We start from the raw sequence: 23,363 nt of genomic DNA on the forward strand, positions 1-23,363 counted from the left end.
TACATTTTTTATGTAGGTACATATTTCTCCAAGGTATACCAAAGTAGCTCTGTATAAATCATATAAACTTACATAAATAATTTTTCATTATCATCCCAAATACTGTCATGACCCTAAAATGAATTACCTTTTATATTCTGTATTCGAACTACAACAATGGGTAGCAAACCTAGCTCTAATAATCTGGGACTCAGTACTAGACTTCATATATATCTTGTTGTAGGCCTTACAATATTTCAGAAACAATTTGTAGCAGAGACATTTTCTTTATTGTCTTAAAGAGTATCTAAAGCCAAGAACAAAAATGATCTTGTTGCAGTCCTTAGCCGTGGTGGTTGCATTCTTAATGCTGACATTACTAATTTCTTGTCCTAGAGCATACCTCCCAACTTTTTGAGATGGGAGCGAGGGACACCTATTAGCAAAAGTATGTAGGCATAGGACACACCCCCCTAAAAGAGAATTAAACAAAAAATTAAGATTCTGAAGATTAGGTAGACCCACATGTGCTTTATTTTACCACTACTATTCCTTTATATTGGCTTTCGGAATTTACAAATGCGACAGTTTAGAAATTGGATGAAAGGTTTAGCTCTGGGAAACACTTTTTGAAATATAAAAAGTGCATTTTATATACAACTATATAGATCAGACCAAAATGAGGGACAAATGAGGAGGGAAGAGGGACAGAGGGACATTGTCCCGAATCAGGAACAGTCCCTCAAAATCAGGGGCAGTTGGGAGCTTTGTCCTAGGGTGACAACCATATTGATCAGCGTTGTTACCCTAGGACGGGGAGTGTGCTAGGACTATATGACACCTCCCTCTCTTCCCCATAACAGAAGCAGGTGTTTTTCCAGAGACATAGCAGGGCAGAGAGCACAGAATGTTATCAGCTCAAAAGATTTCTGGATAGATGAGCAGCTATTTTCTGCAATTGTCAAACAGATATAATACATACTGCCACTAGTATATTTAAATTGATTCTAAAGGCTCAAAGTTCTATGCATTAAGGTTAAAAACCTCCTGGGGTCATCCCCGCGATCGTCTCACGGAGCGGCCGAATGGAGGAAATGCCGTGTAAACAGCATTTTTCCATTCTGCCTAGCAACTAGTGACGCTGATCTCTGCTCCATGTGATTGGAGCAGAGATCAGTGTTCACTAAATGAAAGCCCAACCCCCCCACAGTTAGTAACACACCCCTAGGAACACTTAACCCCTACACTGCCACCCACTGGTTAACCCCTTCACTGCCAGTGTCATTTACACAGGAATCACTGCATTTATATAGCAGTGATTACTGTATAAATGACAATGGTCCCAAAAATGTGTCAAAAATGTCCGATGGGTCCCCCACAATGTCGCAGTCACAATAAAAATCGCTGATCGCCGCCATTACTAGTAAAAAAAAAAATAATAAAAAATTATTAATAAAAATGCTATAAAACTATTCCTATTTTGTAAACGCTATAACTTTTGCGCAAACCAATCAATAATCGCTTATTGCGATTTTTTTTTTTACCAAAAATATGTAGAAGAATACGTATCGGCCTAAACTGAGGGAAAAAAATGTTTTTTTATATATTTTTGGGGGATATTTATTATAACAAAAAGTAAAAAATAATGCGTTTTTTTCAAAATTGTCGCTCTATTTTTGTTTATAGCGCAAAAAATAAAAACCGCAGGGGTGATCAAATACCACCAAAAGAAAGCTCTATTTGTGGGAAAAAAAGGACGTCAATTTTGTTTGGGAGCCACGTTGCACGACCGCGCAATTGTCAGTTAAAGCGACGCAGTGCCGAATCGCAAAAAGTGGTCTGGTCTTTGACCAGCAAAATGGTCCGGTCTGCAAGTGGTTAAACTCTGTAGATCTCAGTGAGTCCTGATTGGACAGGGGGGACCCCCCCCCCCAACACAGCACACAGAAACAGAACTGAGGCTGTCAATCGCAGGCTGTATGCTGGAGCTCTCTCCCCTGTCACATTTTGTCTATTGATATCAGAAAAACTTGCCAGAAGTGACTTGTGCAGATAGCAAAGGAACGAGGCAGCAGACAGAAATAACACAAAGGCTGGCCATAGATAGATCCAATCTTGGCCAGTTGAGCAGGGAGCAGAGGAGATTTGATCCATCTATGGATTGGTTGATTTGGGTACAACCAGCCTATCGATCAACTTTGGTACATTCAATCCGTCTGTTTTTTTTTTTTTACATGCAATTGCTGCCGGCGACCATAACCACTAGCAGTAATCATTGTGTTCTGCTGGCCATAAAGACTCCTTGCTGATAGGTCTGATAGGCAATAAGTAACATATGGAGAAGAAAAATAACGTGGTTAGTCATATCACTGGGCCCTGGGGCACTCAGCAGATGAAATACAATGCCAAAGTCTACTGAGTACATTGCATTGAAGAAGGGCAGGGGCGTAACTATAGGGGGTGCAGCAGTTGCGACCGCAACCGGGCCCTGTGATGCAGGGGGCCCATGCAGCCCCCTCTACATATGGCTGCTCTTTAGTTGTGCATTACCCGCATGACCTGTGTCCTCAGCCGGCTCCTCAGAGTACCCCTCTCCTGCTCCATGCATTGCCGCTCAGTCCGATGTCTGTTCTTCCCAGCCAGAGTCCCGCCCACCCCTAGTCCGGCCCACACTGCACTGCATACTTCTCCCTGGTAAACAAACTTTAAGCACACAGATGCAGTGCAGCCCTATTAGAGCCGGCTCCCCAGAGGACACTGCAGGCTTGTCTGCCAGCCCCCCCTTGGTCATGGTGAGTGAGAAGACCCCATTCCCCACACACCATTACATACCCCCTCCATCTCCCCCTGGGGACAGGGACCCCTTCTCACCTGGGGGCAGTAACTTCATCTGCCCTGGAGAAAAGGACCTCATCTCTTCTGGGGACGGGGACCCCATCCTGCCTAGGGACAGTCCCCCAATGGGGCACCTAAAAATAAAAATAAAAATACTGATACCAGTGGTGGAACTACAGGGCTCACAAAGGGCATACCTGTGACCACGCCCTGGAGTTCCACCACCGGACTCGGAGGGAAGGGCCCTGGCTGGAGTTCAGGGGGGGCCCTTCATGGTTTCTTGCATCAGGGCCCTGAAGGTTCTAGTTACGCCACTGAAGAAGGGGGATCTGTGTTGGGTACGGTTTGGTCCTGTGGAGTGGGGGGATGGTATTCGATGGAGAAGGGAATTTTTCCCATGTGTCTTACTTATCTTTGACCTTTGAGCTCTGTGCATTACGCACTCCTGACACTTGCACTAAAGGTGTATGAGCCGAACAACATGTACTGTACAAGTCAAAACATTTAGAGGGTGACGAGGTAATGGTTATAGCTTCTAAAGAGACCAGCTTCATAGACCTGTGTAGTCTGCTGGTCTTTTTTTTTTAAAGTTTCCTCAAGATATCATTTGGCCCAGCACCAGTAGCGGCTGGTGCTCAAATTTCTTTCCAGCAAGCCACCCCCCCAGCCAGCCATCCATCCTACCACCACCAAATACTACCTCCCGCCCCCGTCCCTCGAACAATTGCCGCTGCCCACCCTGTCGATCACCGCTTCGCTCACCTGCCTGTGACCCACCTGCCCCGCACTTACCTTCATCCCTGTGTCTCTCTCCCAAGTCCCGTCCCCGCGGTCTCCTCCCGATCAATCATGGGTTCTGGAATCCAGCCAATGAGGTATTAGGATTCCCAGCTAATCGTGTCTCAGAACCCACTTCCTGATTGGCCGAGAGGAAAAACAGGAAGACATTAGCGGAAAAAACATTAGACATTAGCGAATATTATTTTGCTAATGTCACACAACTGGGTGGGCCTCTGCACCCCGAGCCCACCCTTTTTGGAAACCAATTAGAACCTCAGGCTGTAATCGTGTGATTCCAAAAAAAAAAAAACTGTTGATATCCAATGCGCCTGCTGCCTTGCTTGCAGATTAGGGACCGGGCGAATGTATTGGGGGGGGGGGGCGGCGCCCACACGCCCTGCATGAGGGCCGCCACTGTTCAGCCACTGTTCAGCACCCAACGGCAAGCCAAATCTTGAACAGAAATTATCATAACTGGTCAAAGACGTAAGTTTATGTATCATTCACCCACCTAAAATTCTGACTGCATTTCTTATTAGCTCTGAAACGCTGTATACCTTTCAAACAAATTAAAATGTATGTCTAGCTAATTTTTTTCTTTTTTTTTTTTTTTACAGTGGAGGAGTACAACCTCTGTCAGGTGTTTACTGCTATCTAGTGCTTCATTAGAGATTACAACTTCTCTGTACTGTTAGAAACACCACCTAGCACACTTTAACAATGATTGCAGAAGTTGTGTCAACATAGAAAAGAATGTTATTGCCAATATACACATTCATGCCCTATACTCTGCTTTATAGAGCACTTTTACCTTGAGTAGCTCATAAAATGCACACTAAAGCAAAGGTCATAATTTTTTAGTAAAATGAACTGTTCTTTCCCAGCAGGACAGAAATGGCAAAAATCTGAAAGTGTATGTCCAGCCAAAGCTTTAGTTAGACTTGCCATACATTATACAATTTTCTTGTACAATTTAACAAAACCATATAAAATTAGGTCAAATCTAAACACTTTCAATTTGTATGTAATCAGGCAGGCCCTTGCACTACATAACTTAAGGTAAATGTGAAGGAAATTGAAAAAGAAAATTTTATAATGTGTGGCCAGCATAAGGAAAGCTTTGGCTGGACAATGGACATACACTTTCAGATTTTGCCATTTCTGTCCTGCTGGGAAAGAACAGTTCATTTTACTAATAAATTATGTAATTTGCTGTCCTTTGCTGATGTGCATTTTATGAGCTTCTCTAGGTAAAAGTGCCCCATACCCCAGTGGATATGGCATGAATGTGTATATTGGCAATAACATTATTTTCTATGTTGACACAACTTCTGCAATCATTTGTCAAAGTATACTGGGTGGTGTTGCTAATAGTACAGAGAAGCAGATAAGATTAAATGCTCCACCCTATTGAGAAAACTACCATCAAGTTTAGGCAGATAAGTCCCTAGTTCCTCAAGTGGCGCCAAAGTTGAATTTTTTCTTTTTTAAACTGAAAGCTCTGAAGCTTCCCATACCATACACAGTCAGGCTTAAATATAAAATGTACTGCCTTTAAAGCAATATGCATAAGGTTAATTAAAAAAAAAATATATATATATATATATATAAATAAAAATAAAATTATTTATTTTTGTTCAAGTGCATGGTATACACTTTAGGTCTAGCAGCAATCTAACTGACATACCACATTCAGATATTTTTCACTTTTATAGCGCGAGGGAACCCCATTTTTTCTATATCCAATATGTATAAGGTGTGGTCATTAAAATGGCGTTAAACGCCAAATCAAATAAGTAATATATTGCAGCTTACCAGTCAGTAAATGCAGGGTTAGATGAATTAGCAGATTTGGATACACTAACAAATTGAAGCCAAATTCCAGCTCACACTTTTTAAGCAGTTACAGAAAACTGTTTTGTTCCTTTTGGGATAACAGCTTTACATAAACAGATAAAAGCTGATCATTGTAGGCACCCTTGTCAGTGGTAAATAGTTTGTCTCAAAGCCCTAACTGCTACATCTCTAGAACAGCTTGTTCTGTTGAAAAACACCAGACGTACTGGCAAGATCACCAGGTGAAAATAAAAGAAAGAAAGCTTAAAAAATAAAACTAAGGGGGCCATTACATCTACTAATTAGCTGCAATTATAAATGTTTGCATTTTGTTTAAAACTGCTTTAATAAAACAAACATTTTATTTTTAATTACTTGCCTCCCAGGGAAGTTTTGAACCTTTTCACATGCATGTTAAAATCTGCATTTTTTTTTTGAAAATTACTTGGAACCCCCAAACATGATGTCTTTTCTGAAAGCAGATGCCCTGGAGAATAAAATGTGGGCTGTCACAATTTTTTATGTCACAGGGTATCTTAGGTTCCTTCCTGCATCTCCTCCTCCTCCTTGGCGGCTTCATGGTGGCCTTCCCTGCGTCTCCTCCCTGGCGGCTTCCTCCTTGGCAGCCAATAAGGTCGCTTCTCCTCTCGGCCAATTGGATCTCAGGACCTACTTCCTGATTGGCATGGAGGAGAATCAGGAAGACAATAATGAATATTAATTCGCTATTGTCCCACAACTGAGTGGGCTCAGGGCGCAGTGCATTACATTCCCTCCTCCAACTTCTGTATAGAGTTAAGCCTTCATGATGGCCTTCCGTTCCTTCCTCTTCAACCCCGTAAGTGCTTTTCAGGCCCTGTTCTTATAGTTCCACCATGCACCCCTTTATAAATAACGTCAGACCAGGCTTTTGAACGGTTCAACAGTTTGACTGCGATAATAGACTCCAACTTCTAAAAGTTCTCCTGTAGTCCCAGGATGCCCAGGCATACCTTTCCAGGTAGCAGTCCATAACGTAGAGTCCTTGAAAGGTGGTTTCCTGTGTGGGGTGCTCGTGGGTTGCTGTTAAAGTGGTTCCATTTTCATAGGCGGACTTCTCTCCACCTTCCCAGGTAAGCCCTGCTTCACCTCCTCCTGAGTCCTTGCCTTGCCCTATTTATATGTACCACAGGGTGGAGGGCAGAACCCAGGCCGGGAAAATCAGAACCTGCATTAATCCTTTCCAACCTGGACAGCTCAGCACTAAAATTTGCACCTGCCTACATGCTCACTTGCGTTTACATTTGCATGGGGGGATAGGAATGTTTTAAAAATTTAAAAATGATTTTTTATTTACTTTTGCACTTCATTTTTTTATTTATTTAACTTTATTGCTTTTACAAGCTTTGGGCAGTGACAGGTACTCTCTAATAGACCCCAATTCCTCCTCTGCCCTCCAAGGCAGCCAATGCTGTACTGGCGAGGGAAACACAGCACCGAAAACCAGTAGTGATGAAATCCTTGTCGCTCCTGGCTTCATTAGTCACAGATGAGATGGAGAAATAGATGTTCCCCCCCTCCTCTGTGCACAGCCAACCAGACCACTTACAGTGGTCACAGGCTCCCGGTGGAAACGGGAGAGCCTGAGAATGGCGGCGGCAGGAGAAGAGGGGGCCCTTCCCGCACTGTAACTGTAATTGGGCACCTTTACAGCCGCTCCAATCACTTTTACAGTAAAGTCTATTGTAGGCTCTAAAAAAATGATACCAGGATCATGGCTGCAGCTGCATTTTTTTCAATAAATGCATGGAGTTCTCTGACTGGACGAGGTAGAGATTGTGACATCACTGCCCAGCCTGACCACCTCATTCAATCAGAGAATGCCTTGCATTCATTGAGGAAAATGCAAGGCATTCTGTGAATGGCGCCCACGTTGAGTGAGCAACCTCCCTTTACTGCCCCTTCCCCTGCCATAGTTACTATGCAGCAGAGCATCCTCTGGCATGGGACAGTGAGGATCACTATAGCAATGGTAACTATCAACGTGATTCTCCACTTGCACAGCTGTTACATACATATGAAATATGTATGCTTTCATTGGTTTAAGCTGAAGCAGTGTAACTAAGCAATCAAATCCATACCTGGAGTTCAGCTTAAGGCATTCTTGGTTTGGTCTCAAATAAATATGAAGAAATCATGCAAGAGAGCATTCTACATGAATTAGATTATGCATCTATGAGTTTGGTTTCTATATACAAGTCACAGTTACAGGTTTTATTTATATATGAAGTGATTGGCCTAGTAGAGTACAATGTGATACTTCACATGTATACATTATGTACAATATTTACTGTTGGTAACTGTATATTTACTTATATAGATGCGTAGACACCCTAATGTTAAACAGCAGTGAGAGGGCATTACAAAGACTAAGCTTGGCCACATCAAGGTTACATGATTAGTAATAGAGTAGTAGTAGATGTGAGAATGACAGTTTTTAAATGAAAAGTGGTACACAAAAAAAAAACCTGTAATCTTCTGTCCATACATTTATAATAAAAGCTCTTTGCACTAAAGGAAATGGTTATTGCTCCCTGTATGCTTTGTGTAGCGTTTATGAAAGATGCAATTTAAAATGACCTAAATGGCAAAGTGAAGATTAATACATTCAAAACACGTTTTCCAATGAGGAAATATTTGCCTATTCTTCTATGTTTACAGTGATTTCATTTCCACCACTTTTGTGGCTTGTGGTACCTTGTATTTTCTGTATTATTGCTGATGTTATGCTTTGTCATGCCAAAATGTTATAATGTATGGCTTATACTTTTTTTCTAATAAATCGATCCTGCTTGGGAAAAAAAATACATTCAAAATATAGCAGGCACACATTTTCTTCAAGTCACTGTAAAGCAACATATTGCATTAATGTGTTCTGTGGAAAGCCAGGGATTTCGTTATGTCCTTAAGCAAAATAAAGGGTACCTTTAGGGAAGGTAAAAAAAAAAGTTTGGTGCATTAAAGGCCTCTTTGGAACAAAAGTTAAGCTATCAATTTTCTTTTTATGACTTTTTAGCGGTCCCTGATTGCATAATTTAAAATATGTAGTTTGTAATGTCCTTAAGCAAAATAAAGGGTACCTTAAGGGAAGGTAAAAAAAAGTTTGGTCCATTGAAGGCCTGTTTGGAACAAAACTCAAGCTATCAACTTTTCTTTTTATGAGTTTTTAGTGGTCCAGATTCCATAACAAACTCTAATTTGGGGTAGTTTGAATGGACAGATGAAAGGAACATGAAACTGACAACTTTCTAAAGACATCCAACAGAAGTCAGCCTTTCTTGTGAGATCAACACATCCAAAGACCAACTACTGGTTAAGTGTCAGTGCCAAACTAAAACCGTCATGGACCTCGGGCTTCCGTAAATGAATTGTGTCTTCTAACCTTCTAAAACATCATAATCAACAATTTTTATGAATTATTATTCTTATACATGATTTATATAGTGCCAACAGCTTGCACAGTGCTTTACAACAGTGGTTATCAACCCTGTCCTCAAGGCCCATTAACAGGCCAGGTTTTATGTATTACCTTGGGGAGATCCAGACTAGAATACTGCAATCACTGAGCAGCATATGATATCACCTGTGATGGATTTCAGTTATCTTGCAAACCTGATCTTTTAGTGGCCCCTGGGGACAGGGTTGATCACTTGATCAACTGCTGACCACTGCTTGATCACTTGACCACTGCTGTACAACATGAGGGTAGACTACATTTACAATACAGGAGGAATTAGAGTTATCTTTAAATATGCAAATTATTCTATGATAATGCAATGAATGATAGTATTTCCCTGAATCAAAAATACACCAAGCTTGTCAAGCAAGTTTCCCTTCTTCTAAAAGCCATAAATCAGTTATTGTTTTTGAATGGGGCCCCTTAGAAACATTAGAACTTGTGTTAGTGCTAGCATAGCCCATAGCTCAGGATGCCTTGAATGTATTCCATTCAAGTACCTCCAAGGTACAATATATAAGGAAACAAGGACTTTATTTCTAACTAATATCAACAGGGTTTTTTTGTCCAGTATATGTTTTTCTAAAAGTATACAAAACAGTTTCTGTGGCTCAGAGTTTGTCTTGTCCATTGATATGTTTGGTCCAGTGCACTTCTCATCTAACAACCATGAAGGACTTTGACAGGTGTCCCTCAGCCTTTGCCCCTCTCCTGACCTATTGCCTATAATTAGACCCTATACTGAAGGATCAGCTGTCTGCCCTCTCATTCTGTCTTCCCATAGCAACATCTAACTCACACAGTTAGTTATTAACCCTTTTGCTGCCAAGTTAAGCTATACGAGGGATGTTTAAGGCAATGAATGTAATGTGCAATGGTAATATTTAGGCCTGCAGCTTTGGAAAACCCTTTGCCTATGCTGGCAATGACATTGGCATCAGTTTGACATGAGTTTGAGATATTTCTGAGCTCATTCAGAATTATTTGACAAGTACATCTGACCTCTCAGGCCGTGTACACATGATCGGAATTCTTGTTGGAAAAAGCTCTGATGGTTTTCCCGTCAGAATTCCGACTGAATTCCGCTCAAACTGTCTTGCCTACACACGGTCACACCAAATTCCGACCACCAAGAACACAGTGACATACAACGCATATGACGTGACTAGAAAAAGGAAGTTCAATATCTAATAGCCAATAGCTTCCATCTCGTAGTTGAATCTGAGCATGCGTGAGTTTTGCACGTCGGAATTGCATACACGCGATCAGAATTTCCAATAGAAAGTTTTTCCATTGGGAAAATTGAGAACATGCTATCAAATTTTTGCTGGCGGGAATTTGGCCAGGTAAATTCCCATAGAGCATACACACAGTCGCATTTTCCGATCAAAAAACTCCCATCTGTCTTTTGCTGGCTGAAATTCAAAACGCGTGTATGCGGCATAACCCTCATTTGACCTGTTTCAAGCAGGTTTTACATTCCCATAGACTTCTATGGGAATGAAAAACCCTATTGAAGCATATAAAAACCCATTGACGAAGGCACTAAAATAATATTAAATCATATAAGTCTTTGCTTGTACAAAATGGTCGTTTTACTATAATTGTAACTGAGAATATTGCATACTGACAAATGGCTATGTACTCATATAAAGATATTCAGCAAATTGTAGCTCAGGTTTTAAATTTCCTCTGACTTTTGACTGTCTTTTCTCTTGTGAAGGTGCTGTGGCTCTTTCCAGGCGCAGTCCAGTAGCCTCCTGGTTATGTGCGATGCTCTACTGCTTTGGCAGCTACATTCTTGCAGATGTCTTACTTGGTGATTCACCCATAAACTACTTCAGCAATAATTCCAATATACTTTTGGCTTCAGCTGTTTGGTAAGCTCACAGCATTGTAAATTACTATGTAATATTGATTTTTTTTTTCTGTTGCTTATATAAAAATAGCATGAACTGTTAAACCCCATAGACACTATCAGTTTTTCTGCTGATTGTTATATGAGGTCAAACCTTAGGAGTTTCAATTTGTATGCAATCAGGCAGGCCCTTGCACTACATGATTTTGGTAAATCTGAAGGATAAAATTAGCAGAAAATCTGATAGTGTGTATGGGGCTTTAGAGTACCGAAAGCTTCTAGATATTAAAGCGGAGGTCCACCCTAAAGTGGACCTTCCGCTCATCGGAACCCTCCCCCCCTCCGGTGCCACAATCGGCACCTTTCAGGGGGGAGGGGGGTGCAGTTACCTGGATAATCCAGGTAACTGCACCCACTTCCGGGATAGCTCTCTGCGGAAAGGGGCGTAACTTACGCCCCTTTCCGCAAGTGCCCGCCCCTTCCCGCAAGTGCCCCGCTGCCTGCTGGGAAACACAAAGATCCCAGAGGCAGCGGGGGAGCCTCCTTATTGCGCAGCGCGATTCGCGCATGCGCAGTAGGGAACCGGGAAATGAAGCCGAAAGGCTCCATTTCCTGATTCCCATACCCAAGATGGCGGCGGCAGGACCCGACAGGCGACCTAGAGATCGGCTTCGGGTGCCGACATCGCGGGCGCGCTGGACAGGTAAGTGTCACTATTTTAAAAGTCAGCAGCTGCAGTATTTGTAGCTGCTGGCTTTAAAAAAAAAAAAAAAAAACGCGGAGTCCCAGTGGACTCCCGCTTTAACCACTGACCTTTTAACAATGTGTTATGGTATCATGATGACATTACTGAGCTTTGCCCGTATGTAAAATTATGCTTTTGTTCATGCACTTATATGGCATAGTTGGCAACTGTCCAAATTTCTCGGGAGATTCCTGGGATTAGGACCCTTTTCCCGATTCAATGGTTTCCCAGGAAATGTCCAGGGAAATTCGGTTATTCACGATTTTCGCCGCTGGCCGCTAGAGTCCCGCGGCCGGCAGAGACAATGTCTCCGCCGGCCACCATTTTAAAGAAGACCAGAGGGCATGGCGGATGGCATGGCGGATGGCATGACAATAGAGATGCTGCGGTGCCGCCCAGCCCCACCCCCCTGCCAGTGTCTGTGAACTGTAATGGAAAGGGGCGGAAGGTGGGCAGCGCCGCAGCTTAATCTCTTTCTGCGCGGCAATGTCTAGATGTCAGAGGGGGCAGCCTGGATGTCGGGGGCCAGTTTGGATGTCGGGGGCCAGTCTGGATGTCGGGGGGCCGTCTGGATGTCAGAGGGGGCAGTCTGGATGTCAGAGGGGGCCGTCTGGATGTCAGAGGGGGCAGTCTGGATGTCGGGGGCCAGTCTGGATGTCGGGGGCCAGTCTGGATGTCGGGGGCCAGTCTGGATGTCAGAGGGGGCAGTCTAGATGTCAGGGGCAGTCTAGATGTTGGGAGGCAGTCTGGATGTCAGAGGGGGCAGTCTGGATGTCGGAGGCCAGTCTGGATGTCGGAGGCCAGTCTGGATGTCGGAGGCCAGTCTGGATGTCAGAGGGGCCAGTCTGGATGTCAGAGGGGCCAGTCTGGATGTCAGAGGGGCCAGTCTGGATGTCAGAGGGGCCAGTCTGCATGTCAGAGGGGGCAGTCTGGATTTCAGAGGGGGCAGTCTGGATGTCGGGGGCCGGTCTGGATGTCGTGGGCAGTCTGGATGTGGGGGGCCAGTCTGGATGTCAGAGGGGGCAGTCTGGATGTCGGGGGCCAGTCTGGATGTCGGGGGCAGTCTAGATGTCGGGGGGCCAGTCTGGATGTCGGGGGCAGTCTAGATGTCGGGGGGCAGATTGGATGTCAGAGGGGGCAGTCTGGATGTCGGGGGCAGTCTGGATGTCGGGGGCAGTCTGGATGTCGGGGGCAGTCTGGATGTCGGGGGCAGTCTGGATGTCAGAGGGGGCAGTCTGGATGTCAGGGGGCCAGTCTGGATATCGGGGCCAGTCTGGATGTCGGGGGGGCAGTCTGGATGTCAGAGGGAGCAGTCTGGATGTCAGAGGGGGGGCCAGTCTGGATGTCAGAGGGGGGGCCAGTCTGGATGTCAGAGGGGGGCCAGTCTGGATGTCAGAGGGGGGCCAGTCTGGATGTCAGAGGGGGGGCCAGTCTGGATGTCAGAGGGGGGGCCAGTCTGGATGTCAGCGGGGGGGCCAGTCTGGATGTCAGAGGGGGGGGCCAGTCTGGATGTCAGGGGGGGCCAGTCTGGATGTCAGGGGGGGCCAGTCTGGATGTCAGAGGAGAGGGCTAGTCTGGATGTCAGAGGAGAGGGCTAGTCTGGATGTCGGGGGCCAGTCTGGATGTCGGAGGGGGGCCAGTCTGGATGTCAGAAGGGGGCCAGTCTGGATGTCAGAAGGGAGCCAGTCTGGATGTCAGAAGGGGGCCAGTCTGGATGTCAGAGGGGAGCCAGTCTGGATGTCGGGGCCAGTCTAGATGTCAGGGGGCAGTCTGTATGTCAGAGGAGGGCCAGTCTGGATGTCAGAGGGTGGCCAGTCTGGATGTCGGGGGCCAGTCTAGATGTCGGGGGCAGTCTGGATGTCAGAGGGGGGCCAGTCTGGATGTCAGAGGGGGGGCCAGTCTGGATGTCAGAGGGGGGGCCAGTCTGGATGTCAGAGGGGGGGCCAGTCTGGATGTCAGAGGGGGGGCCAGTCTGGATGTCGGGGGGCACCAGATGTATGGAGGACTGATGGGGACACCAGATGTTTGGAGGACTGATGGGGACACCAGATGTTTGGAGGACTGATGGGGACACCAGATGTTTGGAGGACTGATGGGGACACCAGATGTTAGGAGGACTGATGGGGACACCAGATGTTAGGAGGACTGATGGGGACACCAAATGTAAGGAGGACTGATGGGGACGCCAGATGTAAGGAGGACTGATGGGGACGCCAGATGTAAGGAGGACTGATGGGGACACCAGATGTAAGGAGGACTGATGGGGACACCAGATGTAAGGAGGACAGATTGGGACACCAGATGTAAGGAGGGGCTCCGCTGATGGAGACACAGATGTGAGGAAGGCTGCTCTGATGGGGCACCTGATGTAAGGAGGGACTCTGCTTGGGGCACCTGATGGTATCTGGTGGCAGGCAACGTGGCTAGTGACACGCTCATGGCTCCCACTGATTATGGTGAGTTGAATGATTTCATTTTATATTACAATGTAATAATAGAAATAATGCACTTCAATCATCCTGACACCATAACAATCATGGCCTCAGGATGATTGAAGCGCTAACACCAGGTATTTGGAGTATCTTTATCTGCTGATTGTCAAACTCTGGAAAACACATATTGCTATTGTGGTTTAGGATCTGGGGCTGCTGTCCCTCCATCCCTCCCCCCCTCCCCTTTCCCTCTCCATCCCACATTCATCTCAGACTCTAACCACACCCCTTTGAGCCACGCTCATTTAAGCCACACCCACTATTGTACATAAACCACGCCCATATTTCGCCCCGGCGCACTGCACGTGCCACATTTTAACCTTTGCCTATGCCTCACCTATAACTGCATGCCCCACCCCCTAATTATAATACAACTCTGCCTACAGCCAAAAAAGTGTCCCGGAATTTTTTTTACAATGTTGGCAACTATGATATGGGATGATGTAGAATCATTTAAAGGAAGTATGTAAAGCAGTTAGGCTCGCTTAAACCAATTAATGCCTCAGCTTGGAGATGTCAGTGTACAGATTGTAGTCCTGCTATCAGCACTGCTAAGGCAGTACAGCCAGCCCTCCTGTACTGGGCATGGGCCCCATCAGTTCAAAAGGGGGGCCTAGTTACCTGTTGAGCAGGATGTCTGGCTGTACTGTCTTGTTGCAAACACCAATACTCATCTGCCTCCTCCTGCAGTGCTGCCAGCTTCTTCTCCTCTTTCTCCCTCTGGCTGTACTGCAAGGGGATTGGTTCTAGCACATGAGCCCCTTCTATCTGATGTCTGGGCCCCCCTGCATGCCCCTTTCCCCCGCAGCACTGCCAGCTTCTTTCCTCTCCTCTCTCACCAGCAGCTGCTGTGGGCACACAAGCTGATGTAATTTACTGGCCCCTTCCTTTCCTGAATGAACACAGTGAGTTATCAGTACCAATCATTCCTGTGTTCATTTATCAGTGAGGCATAGTAAACTGTGTACTATTAGACACGTGCATTCGTTTTCCTCCGAATACATTTCCGTCCGAATTTCGGGTATTTTCGTTATAGTTTTAACAAACGAACGTGCAGAATCTGAGAATCGAAAGACCTGACATAAACAAATGCTTTATTTTCGTTGCGACAACAGTTCGATATAGATAAGAGATTCGACATGACACTGACAATAACAATCTGTGTCCATCGAACCTGTGGTCGAATGTGCCTAACCTTAGCTCTATTAGTTCAAGATTATTCTACATAGAGAGAAAAGATTTGACATTATAGAGACAATAGCAAAAAAGGTCCAATGTGCCTATCCTAATTCTATTAGTCCAAGATTATTTGACATAGTGAGAAAAGATTCGACATGAAGATTCGACGAAGCAGTCGCTGCGAGTGGACATTTATGGTCAAATGCTCTGCCCATAGGCTATAGAAGAATTCTAATGTTGGTTGACTAGTAATAATAATTAATAAATATAATTATTACTAGTGTCATACAACATTAGAATTCTACTATAGCTTGTAGGCGGAACATTCCAGCGGAAATGTACGATTGCGGCGTCGTGCAGTTTAGCTGCTCAGTCGAATCTTCTTGGCCACCATAAGCCTTCAATGACAGGTTCAAACTTAATTATTTCGAATTTTCGGACAAATGCATTTTTTAACTAAACAAAATTAATAAATACTAATTTCGGGAGTAACTAAATTAATTTTTCGGACAAAAACGAAATTCCGAAAACAAAATATTTCAGTGTGCGCAAGTCTATTTACTATGCTTCTGTTTGTGAATGAGCAGGAAGCCTCAAAGTGCTTCCTATTCATCTGTGCGGCTGAGGCTACAGATTGAAAAATATATATCCTCTGTCACTTTCAGACAGGGGCCCTGTCAGGTAGGCTGTATGGGGCCCAGTGATTTCTAACAGCAGCCCTGCTTGCTATCCTTGCAAAGTTATCTTAGTCTAAAAGATTCATGGAATGAAAAGAAAATCTTCGTATAACCACAGTTAAAGCACTACATGTAAAGCTAGAAGGTAAATCTGTATGACCAAGATGACATAGTAGAGGGTATACTTCTACGTGTTGTCCCTCACATTAACTGGTCCTATTTCATTTTGTGAAGGGGAAAGAATATAGCCAAGGAATAAGGACAGTCTGACTGCCTGTCAGGGAAAACTGTCCAGACCAGGCGTCAGACTGTTTATATTTTTCTTGTGCCCTCGACAACCTTCATCGGAATTACAGATTAAACCTGGTAAAATGGGCCTGATTCCTATAGCTGCAATAAGCACTTAAGGCATATTAAAGTGACCTCTCAAGTAATATTCTCACATATGAGGGCCACTTTTACACAATACATTGATATGCTGTTTACCTAAGGTGTTCTGTTGTGCATCTATGAAGGGCTTCACTCCGGTAAACTGGTCAAACAATGGAGTTCCGTTTGTGCAACATTGTCTCAATTCTGTTTAGCAGTTCACTCACTACAGTAGCTGATTTATTACACTCTCATTGGTGAGTACAGGAATTTCATACACTTTGTCACAGGTCAGAGGTCTCTCTCGTATTATTATAGGCTATTTTCTCTTTTGTTTAAATGCTCTTTAGCTTTTCTGGTCGAATGTTCCTAAAAAAGAACTATCCCCAGAAGAGAAAAAAAAAGGGAGTTAAAACCAGTACTGATGCAGTACTTGTGCATGACAACCAATCACCTCAGCCTAGAGGCGATTCAGTTCGCATTGTGCGCTATACAAGTATTTCATTCATTCATTCATTCATTCACCTCTGTCTTTCATTTTCAAAGCTTAACTGCAAAAGCTGAAGTGAGAATCAACTGGGCACTATGCAGAGCTTGTCCAGATTCTGTCTACTCCAGTTTTAGTGAAACCCCTCCATTATGATTAAATATAGTTTACAATTGATAATGAGTTATGCCAGCACACTACAGACAGGTTAGTATACAAACAATAAACTCCCCAGCCCCCTCCTTAAAGGGGTTGTAAAGTCAGAAGGTTTTTTTTATGTTAATGCATTCTATGCATAAAGAAAAAAAGCCTTCTGCGTGCAGCAAACCCCTTAATACTTACAGTACCTGAGGTCCCTCTCTGTCCAGCGATGTCCACAATTGTCTCAGCCATCTGAGATTCTCTCTCCTGATTGGCTGAGACAGAGCAGCGGCGCCATTGTCAATCAAAGTCAGCTAACCAATCAAGGGAGAGAGGGTGAAGGGCTGGGTTAGGGCTCTGTGCCTGAATGGACATAGGGAGCTGTGACTCAGCTCGGGTGCCCCCATAGCAAGCTGCTTGCTGTAGGGGCACTGAACAGGAGGGAGGGGCCAGGATCACAGAAGGGGGACCCGAGAAGGATCCGGCTGCTCCATGCAAATCCACTGCACAGAGCAGGTAAGTATAACATTTTTATTATTTTTCTTAGAGAAAGAAAAACAAGCCTTTACAATCACTTTAACTTTGCACAGCAGGAGAAAATGTCAGTTTTTTTTTTAAAGAGCAAGTAAAAAGTAAGTAAAAAACCTTCTGGGTGCAGCCCCCCCCTCCCCAATACTTACCTAAAACCCAATTTTTATCCAGCGATGTGCATGAGAGCAGCAGCTCTCCTGGGTCTCTCTCTCCTGATTGGCTCACATAGCAGCGGGAGCCATTGTCTCCTGCTGCTGTCAATCACAGCCAGTGAGCCAATGTGGAGAGAGTGGGGCAGGGCAGAGTCTCACTCTGTGTGGGAATGGCCAATGTGGTTGATTTACTAAAGCTGGAGAGTGCAAAATCTGGTGCATCTCTGCATAGAAACCAATCAGCACAGCTGCCCCAGTTTTAGTAAGTCAACCCCTATGTCCATTCACAGGAGTGCAGCTCCAGAGCCTGATGAAGAGCCCCCACAGCAAGAGGATTGCTATTGGGGGGACTTGGCAGAGTGGAGGAGCCAGGGGCATGGGCAAGGGACCCGAAAAGGACGATTGGGGCTGCTCTGTGCAAAATCATTGCACAGAACAGGTAAGCATACCGTTTTGTTATTTTAAAATAAATTAGCATGTAGAATCACTTTAAGGTCTCATGTACACTGCTGCTGGTAAACTGACATTTAGGAGCAGTTGGTCATTTTTCAGCTGGCCTTGAACTCTCCTCCATATTATCTTATCAGTACATATACACAGGGTCATTTATAGTAGTTTCTAGGCAGTTGAGTTCAGAAGCATTTTTTGGAAAGCAAAAAAATGCATTCAGGATGGATTTTCAGAGGCATTTGAAACGCCAAATGCCTGTAACAGCTTGTAAACGCTCTAACTCATGTTTAGCCACGTTTGGTTTACAGGCGTTTTTAATTATTTGAAAAAAGAAAAATACTTCTAAAAGCAAACGCTAAATACGGCATGTAAGGCTCGGTTCACACAGGGGCGACTTGTCCAGGCGACTTAGCCGCCTGACAAGTTGCGCTCCGTTCTGTACTATGGAACCGTTCTAATAGGAGCGACTCAAGTCGCTCCGACTTAGAAAAAAGGTTCCTGTACTACTTTTGGGCGACTTCAGGCGACTTGCATTGACTTCTATACAGAAGTCGTTTTGCAAGTCGCCGCTGAAGTCGTTTGCAGGTCGCATCTGTGAGTCGCGCTGAAAGTCGTGCCGCCCCTGTGTGAACCGAGCCTTAATGCTGCAAAACTGACATTTTTAAACGTAGGTTACTATCTGTCAAGTTAAATCGTTCAGGAGAGGTTGTAAAACGTCTCATGTACATGAAGCCTAAATATGTTTTCAAGTGCTGTGAATGAGAACATGAAACAAATATAAAGTAGATGTTGGCACAATGTGGCCGCAAATGCAGAAATAAGCTCAGTCTAATCAATAAGGGTTGTCAGTCTGATCAATCAGGGTTGTTTTAAAGAATAATAATGTGATAAAAGTTTCACTTTCTGTATGTTACGCATGCCTGATCCCAGAATTCTGTACATTGCATACTGCTGACTCCTGCACTCTCTGTACATTACATCCCCCCCAACCCTGCATTCTGTGTATTATGCACTCCTAACCCCTGCACTCTGTGCATTATTTACTCTTGACCCAGGAGCAGAGTAGGCATTTGCCTAGAGTTCTGTTTTAAAGGGTTTAAGTGGACATATTCTGCTTTCCACCTAGAGTGAACCAGAGGGGAGTTTACAAAGAATAATAAAGTAAATCCAATACTGCTGAAGCATTAGTAAAAGCTTGGCCTTATACAACACATTCCATATACATATGAGAATAAACTGTACAATATTAGTGTTTTGGTACTGCCCAGCCACACAATAGCAGTCTAATTCCAGATATGTTCAGTTGTTTCCATTTACAGTATCTTCCCGTGGCAAAGCAAGCATAGTGGCTCTTCCTTTTTAGAATCTTGTTCTCCCACCTGCTTATTTCCTATTTGTTACCACAGACAGCTGCAGCCATTTTAGTTGACCTTTAGCCCCCCAAATGGCTGGCGAAGCATTTTGTGGATTGCCATGTCGCAGTTTTAATTCTCCTTTGTCGTAGTTTTTGGTCTTATGTCCTTGGCTTCTTCCTAAGCTACCCCTGTGCACAGGGCCATCTTTAATATTGATTGGGCCCTGGGAAAACATTTTCTTGGGCCCCCCAACTGCTCTTAGACATATAACAAGTAGCAGTAAGACTCTAAATCAGTTTACTGCAGCAGATCAGGCAGCAATTGTAATTGGTTGCCAGAGGATACAGCATATTATTACTGATCACTGGTTGTTAGAGGTTACAACACATAATTTCTGCTTCCTCATTCATTGCTAGATGTTACTGCACATCATTACTGCTGACTGAGAGAGATGATTCGATGACTGCGGATCTAATACAGGAGATGACCAGAGACTGCAAATCTAGTGCAGGAGATAACCAGAGACTGTGAATCTAATGCAGCAGATAACCAGAGATTGTAAATCTAGTACAGGAGATAATCAGAGACTGTAAATCGAATACAGGAGATAACCAGACACTGCGGATCTAATACAGGAGTTGACCAGAGACTGCAGATGTAATACAGGAGATAACCAGAGACTGTGGATCTAGTACAGGAGATAACCAAAGACCAGAGTACAGGAGGTGATCAACTAAGTAACAATTTTAAAATTGTACCTATCAGCAGTGTACAGCTATACTGTTCATAAACAACAGGTCAGGGCTAGGATAACAGTCAATAAGCCGTCTATGGGGAGAAGGACCTACCTAGTCAGCCAGGCTCACCACCTGCTCTTATTGATTCAGGGACAGTGCTCTCAGAGGTCCAGGTGCGGGGCCCTCAGGTCCAGATGCAGGGCCCTCAGAGGTCCAGGTGCAGGGCCCTCAGAGGTCCAGGTGTGAGCCCCTCATGTCTAGGTGCAGGGCCCTCAGAGGTCCAGGTGCGGGGGCCTCAGAGGTCCATGTGCAGGGCCCTCAGAGGTCCAGGTTAGGGGCCCTTATGTCCAGGTGCAGGGCCCTCAGAGGTCCAGGTGCAGGGCCCCCATATCCAGGTGCAGGTCCTTCAGGGGCCCAGGTGTGGGGCCCTCAGACATCAATGTGCAGGGCCCTCAGGGGTCTGGAGGTAGGGTTTGCAAAGACTTGGGGGCGGGGCTCTCAGTGCTCCTACTCCAATCTCAGGTTCGAGCATACAGGCTGCATGGGGCGGGGTCAGAACCACAGTAGAGCTCCCGGTCCCACCCCCCTGGCCGGGGAATAAAGCGCTGTATTTCTGCGCTCGGCGGTGTTATTATAGGGCCCCCGATTTGTGGGCTCAACGGGCAGATGCTTAGGTGGGCCCCCCAACAATGACAGGGCCCAGGGCAGCTGCGCCTTTTGCTCTGCTTTAAAGAAGCCATGTACAGGCAGGTCTGAGGTATCAATGTAAAGGGTGCATTACTAATTGGTTAACTAAGTTGTGATTTTCCATTATTGCAGGTACTTGATGTTCTTCTGTCCACTGAACCTGTTCTACAAGATAGTTAGCTTCCTGCCTATTAAACTAGTCCTTGTTGGGATGAAAGAGGTAGTCCGGGTACGCAAAATTGCCATTGGAATCCACCATGCCCACCACCATTACCACCATGGATGGGTTATCATGGTACTTATCGGATGGGTGAAAGGTGAGCAAATAAGTAAACAAAAAAGCTAATGTGTAAATACAATAAGGTGACTCTTACACCGTTATTACGTTGTGGTACTCTACTCTTTAAAGCTCCATCTTAAGGTCCAACTCCAGCAAAAACTGTTTTTTTTTACTTGCAGAAATCCACTCTTGCTTAAATTTTGTGTAGCAAAATATGTGCTGGGCATAACAGTACATCTAGTGTACTGAATAAACCTTTTTTTGCTATATACACTTTGATGACTCAAAACTTGAGAACCTGTAATTTCTCCTTGCACCACTAGATGCCCTCCTAGCCAGATAACTCAAAAGGTACTTTGATTGTGCGCCACATTTTCAATTATACCTTTGAGTAAAAGAACAGCCATCAGTGTTTTATGAGACACAAGCAGTTTTTTTTAAACAGATTGGATGTCTAGGGTGCATAATCACACTAGAAGAATTTAAAAGAACACTATGTATGTCTATGCAAGAGGTTGATAGATGAATTAGTGTCTAATATTTTGTTATACCACAACTACAAGCTACAGACCAGTTTGTGTAATATTGAAAATCAATCTGACAGTAAAAATGGTGTGCAGTCTGTTTGTTTTTTTAAACTTCATGCTTAAGTCTTAAAGTGACACGTATAATATTGTTTTTCTCCAGAAATATTCTATACACACCCATGTACATAGTGATCAGATACAAACTATGTACAGGCATACCCCACTTTTAAGTACACAATGGGGTTTATTTACTAAAGCTGGAAAGTGCAAAATCAGGCTCACTTCTGCCTAGAAACCAATGATCTTCCAGGTTTTATTACCAAAGCTTAAATGAACAAGCTGGGGTTAGAAGCTCATTGGTTTCTATGCAGAAGTGAGCCTGATTTTGCACTTTCCAGCTTTAGTAAATAAACCCCATTGTGTACTTAAAAGTGGGGTATGCCTGTATATTATAGAGCAGCCTTTTTCAACTAGGGTGCCCTAGGGGGCCTTGAGGTTTCTTCAGGGGTGCCTTAAAAAAATGCCTACAAATTGCCCCAAAATTGTATACAAGCCGGTGGGTGAACAAAACCTGACTTTTAGTTACACAAAGCCACAAGTTTTCATTGTACATCATTACAACCTTCTAGCTGGCAATTTATGACCAATGAAATCATCAGTTGATAAGGAGGATGTCAGTTGCCTGCATATCATTCTTGTTTGACCCTCCCTTGCCTCTCTCCATCAGCTTTGGGGCCTCATTAGCTAGGCGATGGAGAAAAACTGAAGGACAAGAGAAACATTGGAATACTAGTCAGTACCAGTTTGCAAAATTGTATTTGCTTTGGAAGAATAAATCACCTTTAACGTTGGGTGTCCTACGTGTATTGATGTTGCTGCATTGTGTAAAACTATCAGAAAAGTTTTTACATTTTAGAATGGGGCGCCTCAAAACTGTCCTTAATTTTGGAGGGTGCCTCGAGATTGTCCATAATTTTAAAGGGTGCCTTGACTGAAAAAAGGGTTGAGAAACACTGTTATAGGCCAATTAAAATGTAAGCAGAATGATGGGCAGCTAGTAAGAACATAGCCAGGGGAACATAAAAAAAAGAAATACCAAAACACCCCCACAAAACAAAAACATTTAAGCTTTGAGGGTCGTAGCTGGGCAACCTGGGGTCACAGAGACCTGGGGGGTGGTTAGGTAGCTGAAGTCCTACCTAACCAATGGTCAAAATTTGGGGCTCCTGCCACCCCTATAGTTCTGAGATACAAGGCTTCTCGTGCAGCCTGTCAGAAGCTACATACAGAGTGTTTCAATACAAGCTGGCACACTCGGTTTGCAGCAGACTGAGAGGATGAGCTCACAGTGCCTCTCCTCACTTCTTGTCAGAAGCACTGAGCTTAGTGGACAGCTTGGAGCCTTGGACCAGTATTAAAGCACTATTGGAACAAGATGTCCAATAAAAGTGCTGCAGGGGAGGCTGTCCTCTCCCTGCAGTGTCATAGAAGGGGGCATGTGTCTAAAAGACACATGCTCCCTTCCAGCCCAGCCTTCTTAATTACAAGGAAAAAACACGTGTTTATGGGTATAAGATTTACCCACAATCCCGTGTTTTTCTCACACAGTTAAGAGGGAGAATGAGAATCTGCTGCCTGCTGAAAAGGTACTGTTTTAATCAACCTAAATAATATATTAACAAGTAATAACATAATAATGTATTATTTATTTACTGTGAAATTACTGGTTTGAAGTTTTAACTTCAAACTTCAGTAATTTGTCTGTTAAAC

At 44.3% G+C, this 23,363-nt stretch overlaps 1 protein-coding gene across 1 annotated transcript in view; it reads left to right on the forward strand.

Annotated features, from left to right (window-relative positions):
• The window catches only part of TMEM38A (transmembrane protein 38A), a 50,243-nt gene that overhangs the window by 10,114 nt on the left and 16,766 nt on the right, over positions 1 to 23,363 (forward strand). Inside the window, exons 2-3 of the mRNA XM_077475504.1 lie at positions 10,650 to 10,806; positions 20,919 to 21,103. Of these exons, the coding sequence (XP_077331630.1) occupies positions 10,650 to 10,806; positions 20,919 to 21,103 (342 nt within the window). The remainder of the gene's footprint in view (positions 1 to 10,649; positions 10,807 to 20,918; positions 21,104 to 23,363) is intronic.

The sequence above is a fragment of the Lithobates pipiens genome, unplaced genomic scaffold, assembly GCF_037356315.1.
Source record: "Lithobates pipiens isolate NorthernLeopardFrog02 unplaced genomic scaffold, aLitPip1_a1.2 Scaffold_13, whole genome shotgun sequence".
Lineage (NCBI taxonomy): Eukaryota > Metazoa > Chordata > Amphibia > Anura > Ranidae > Lithobates > Lithobates pipiens.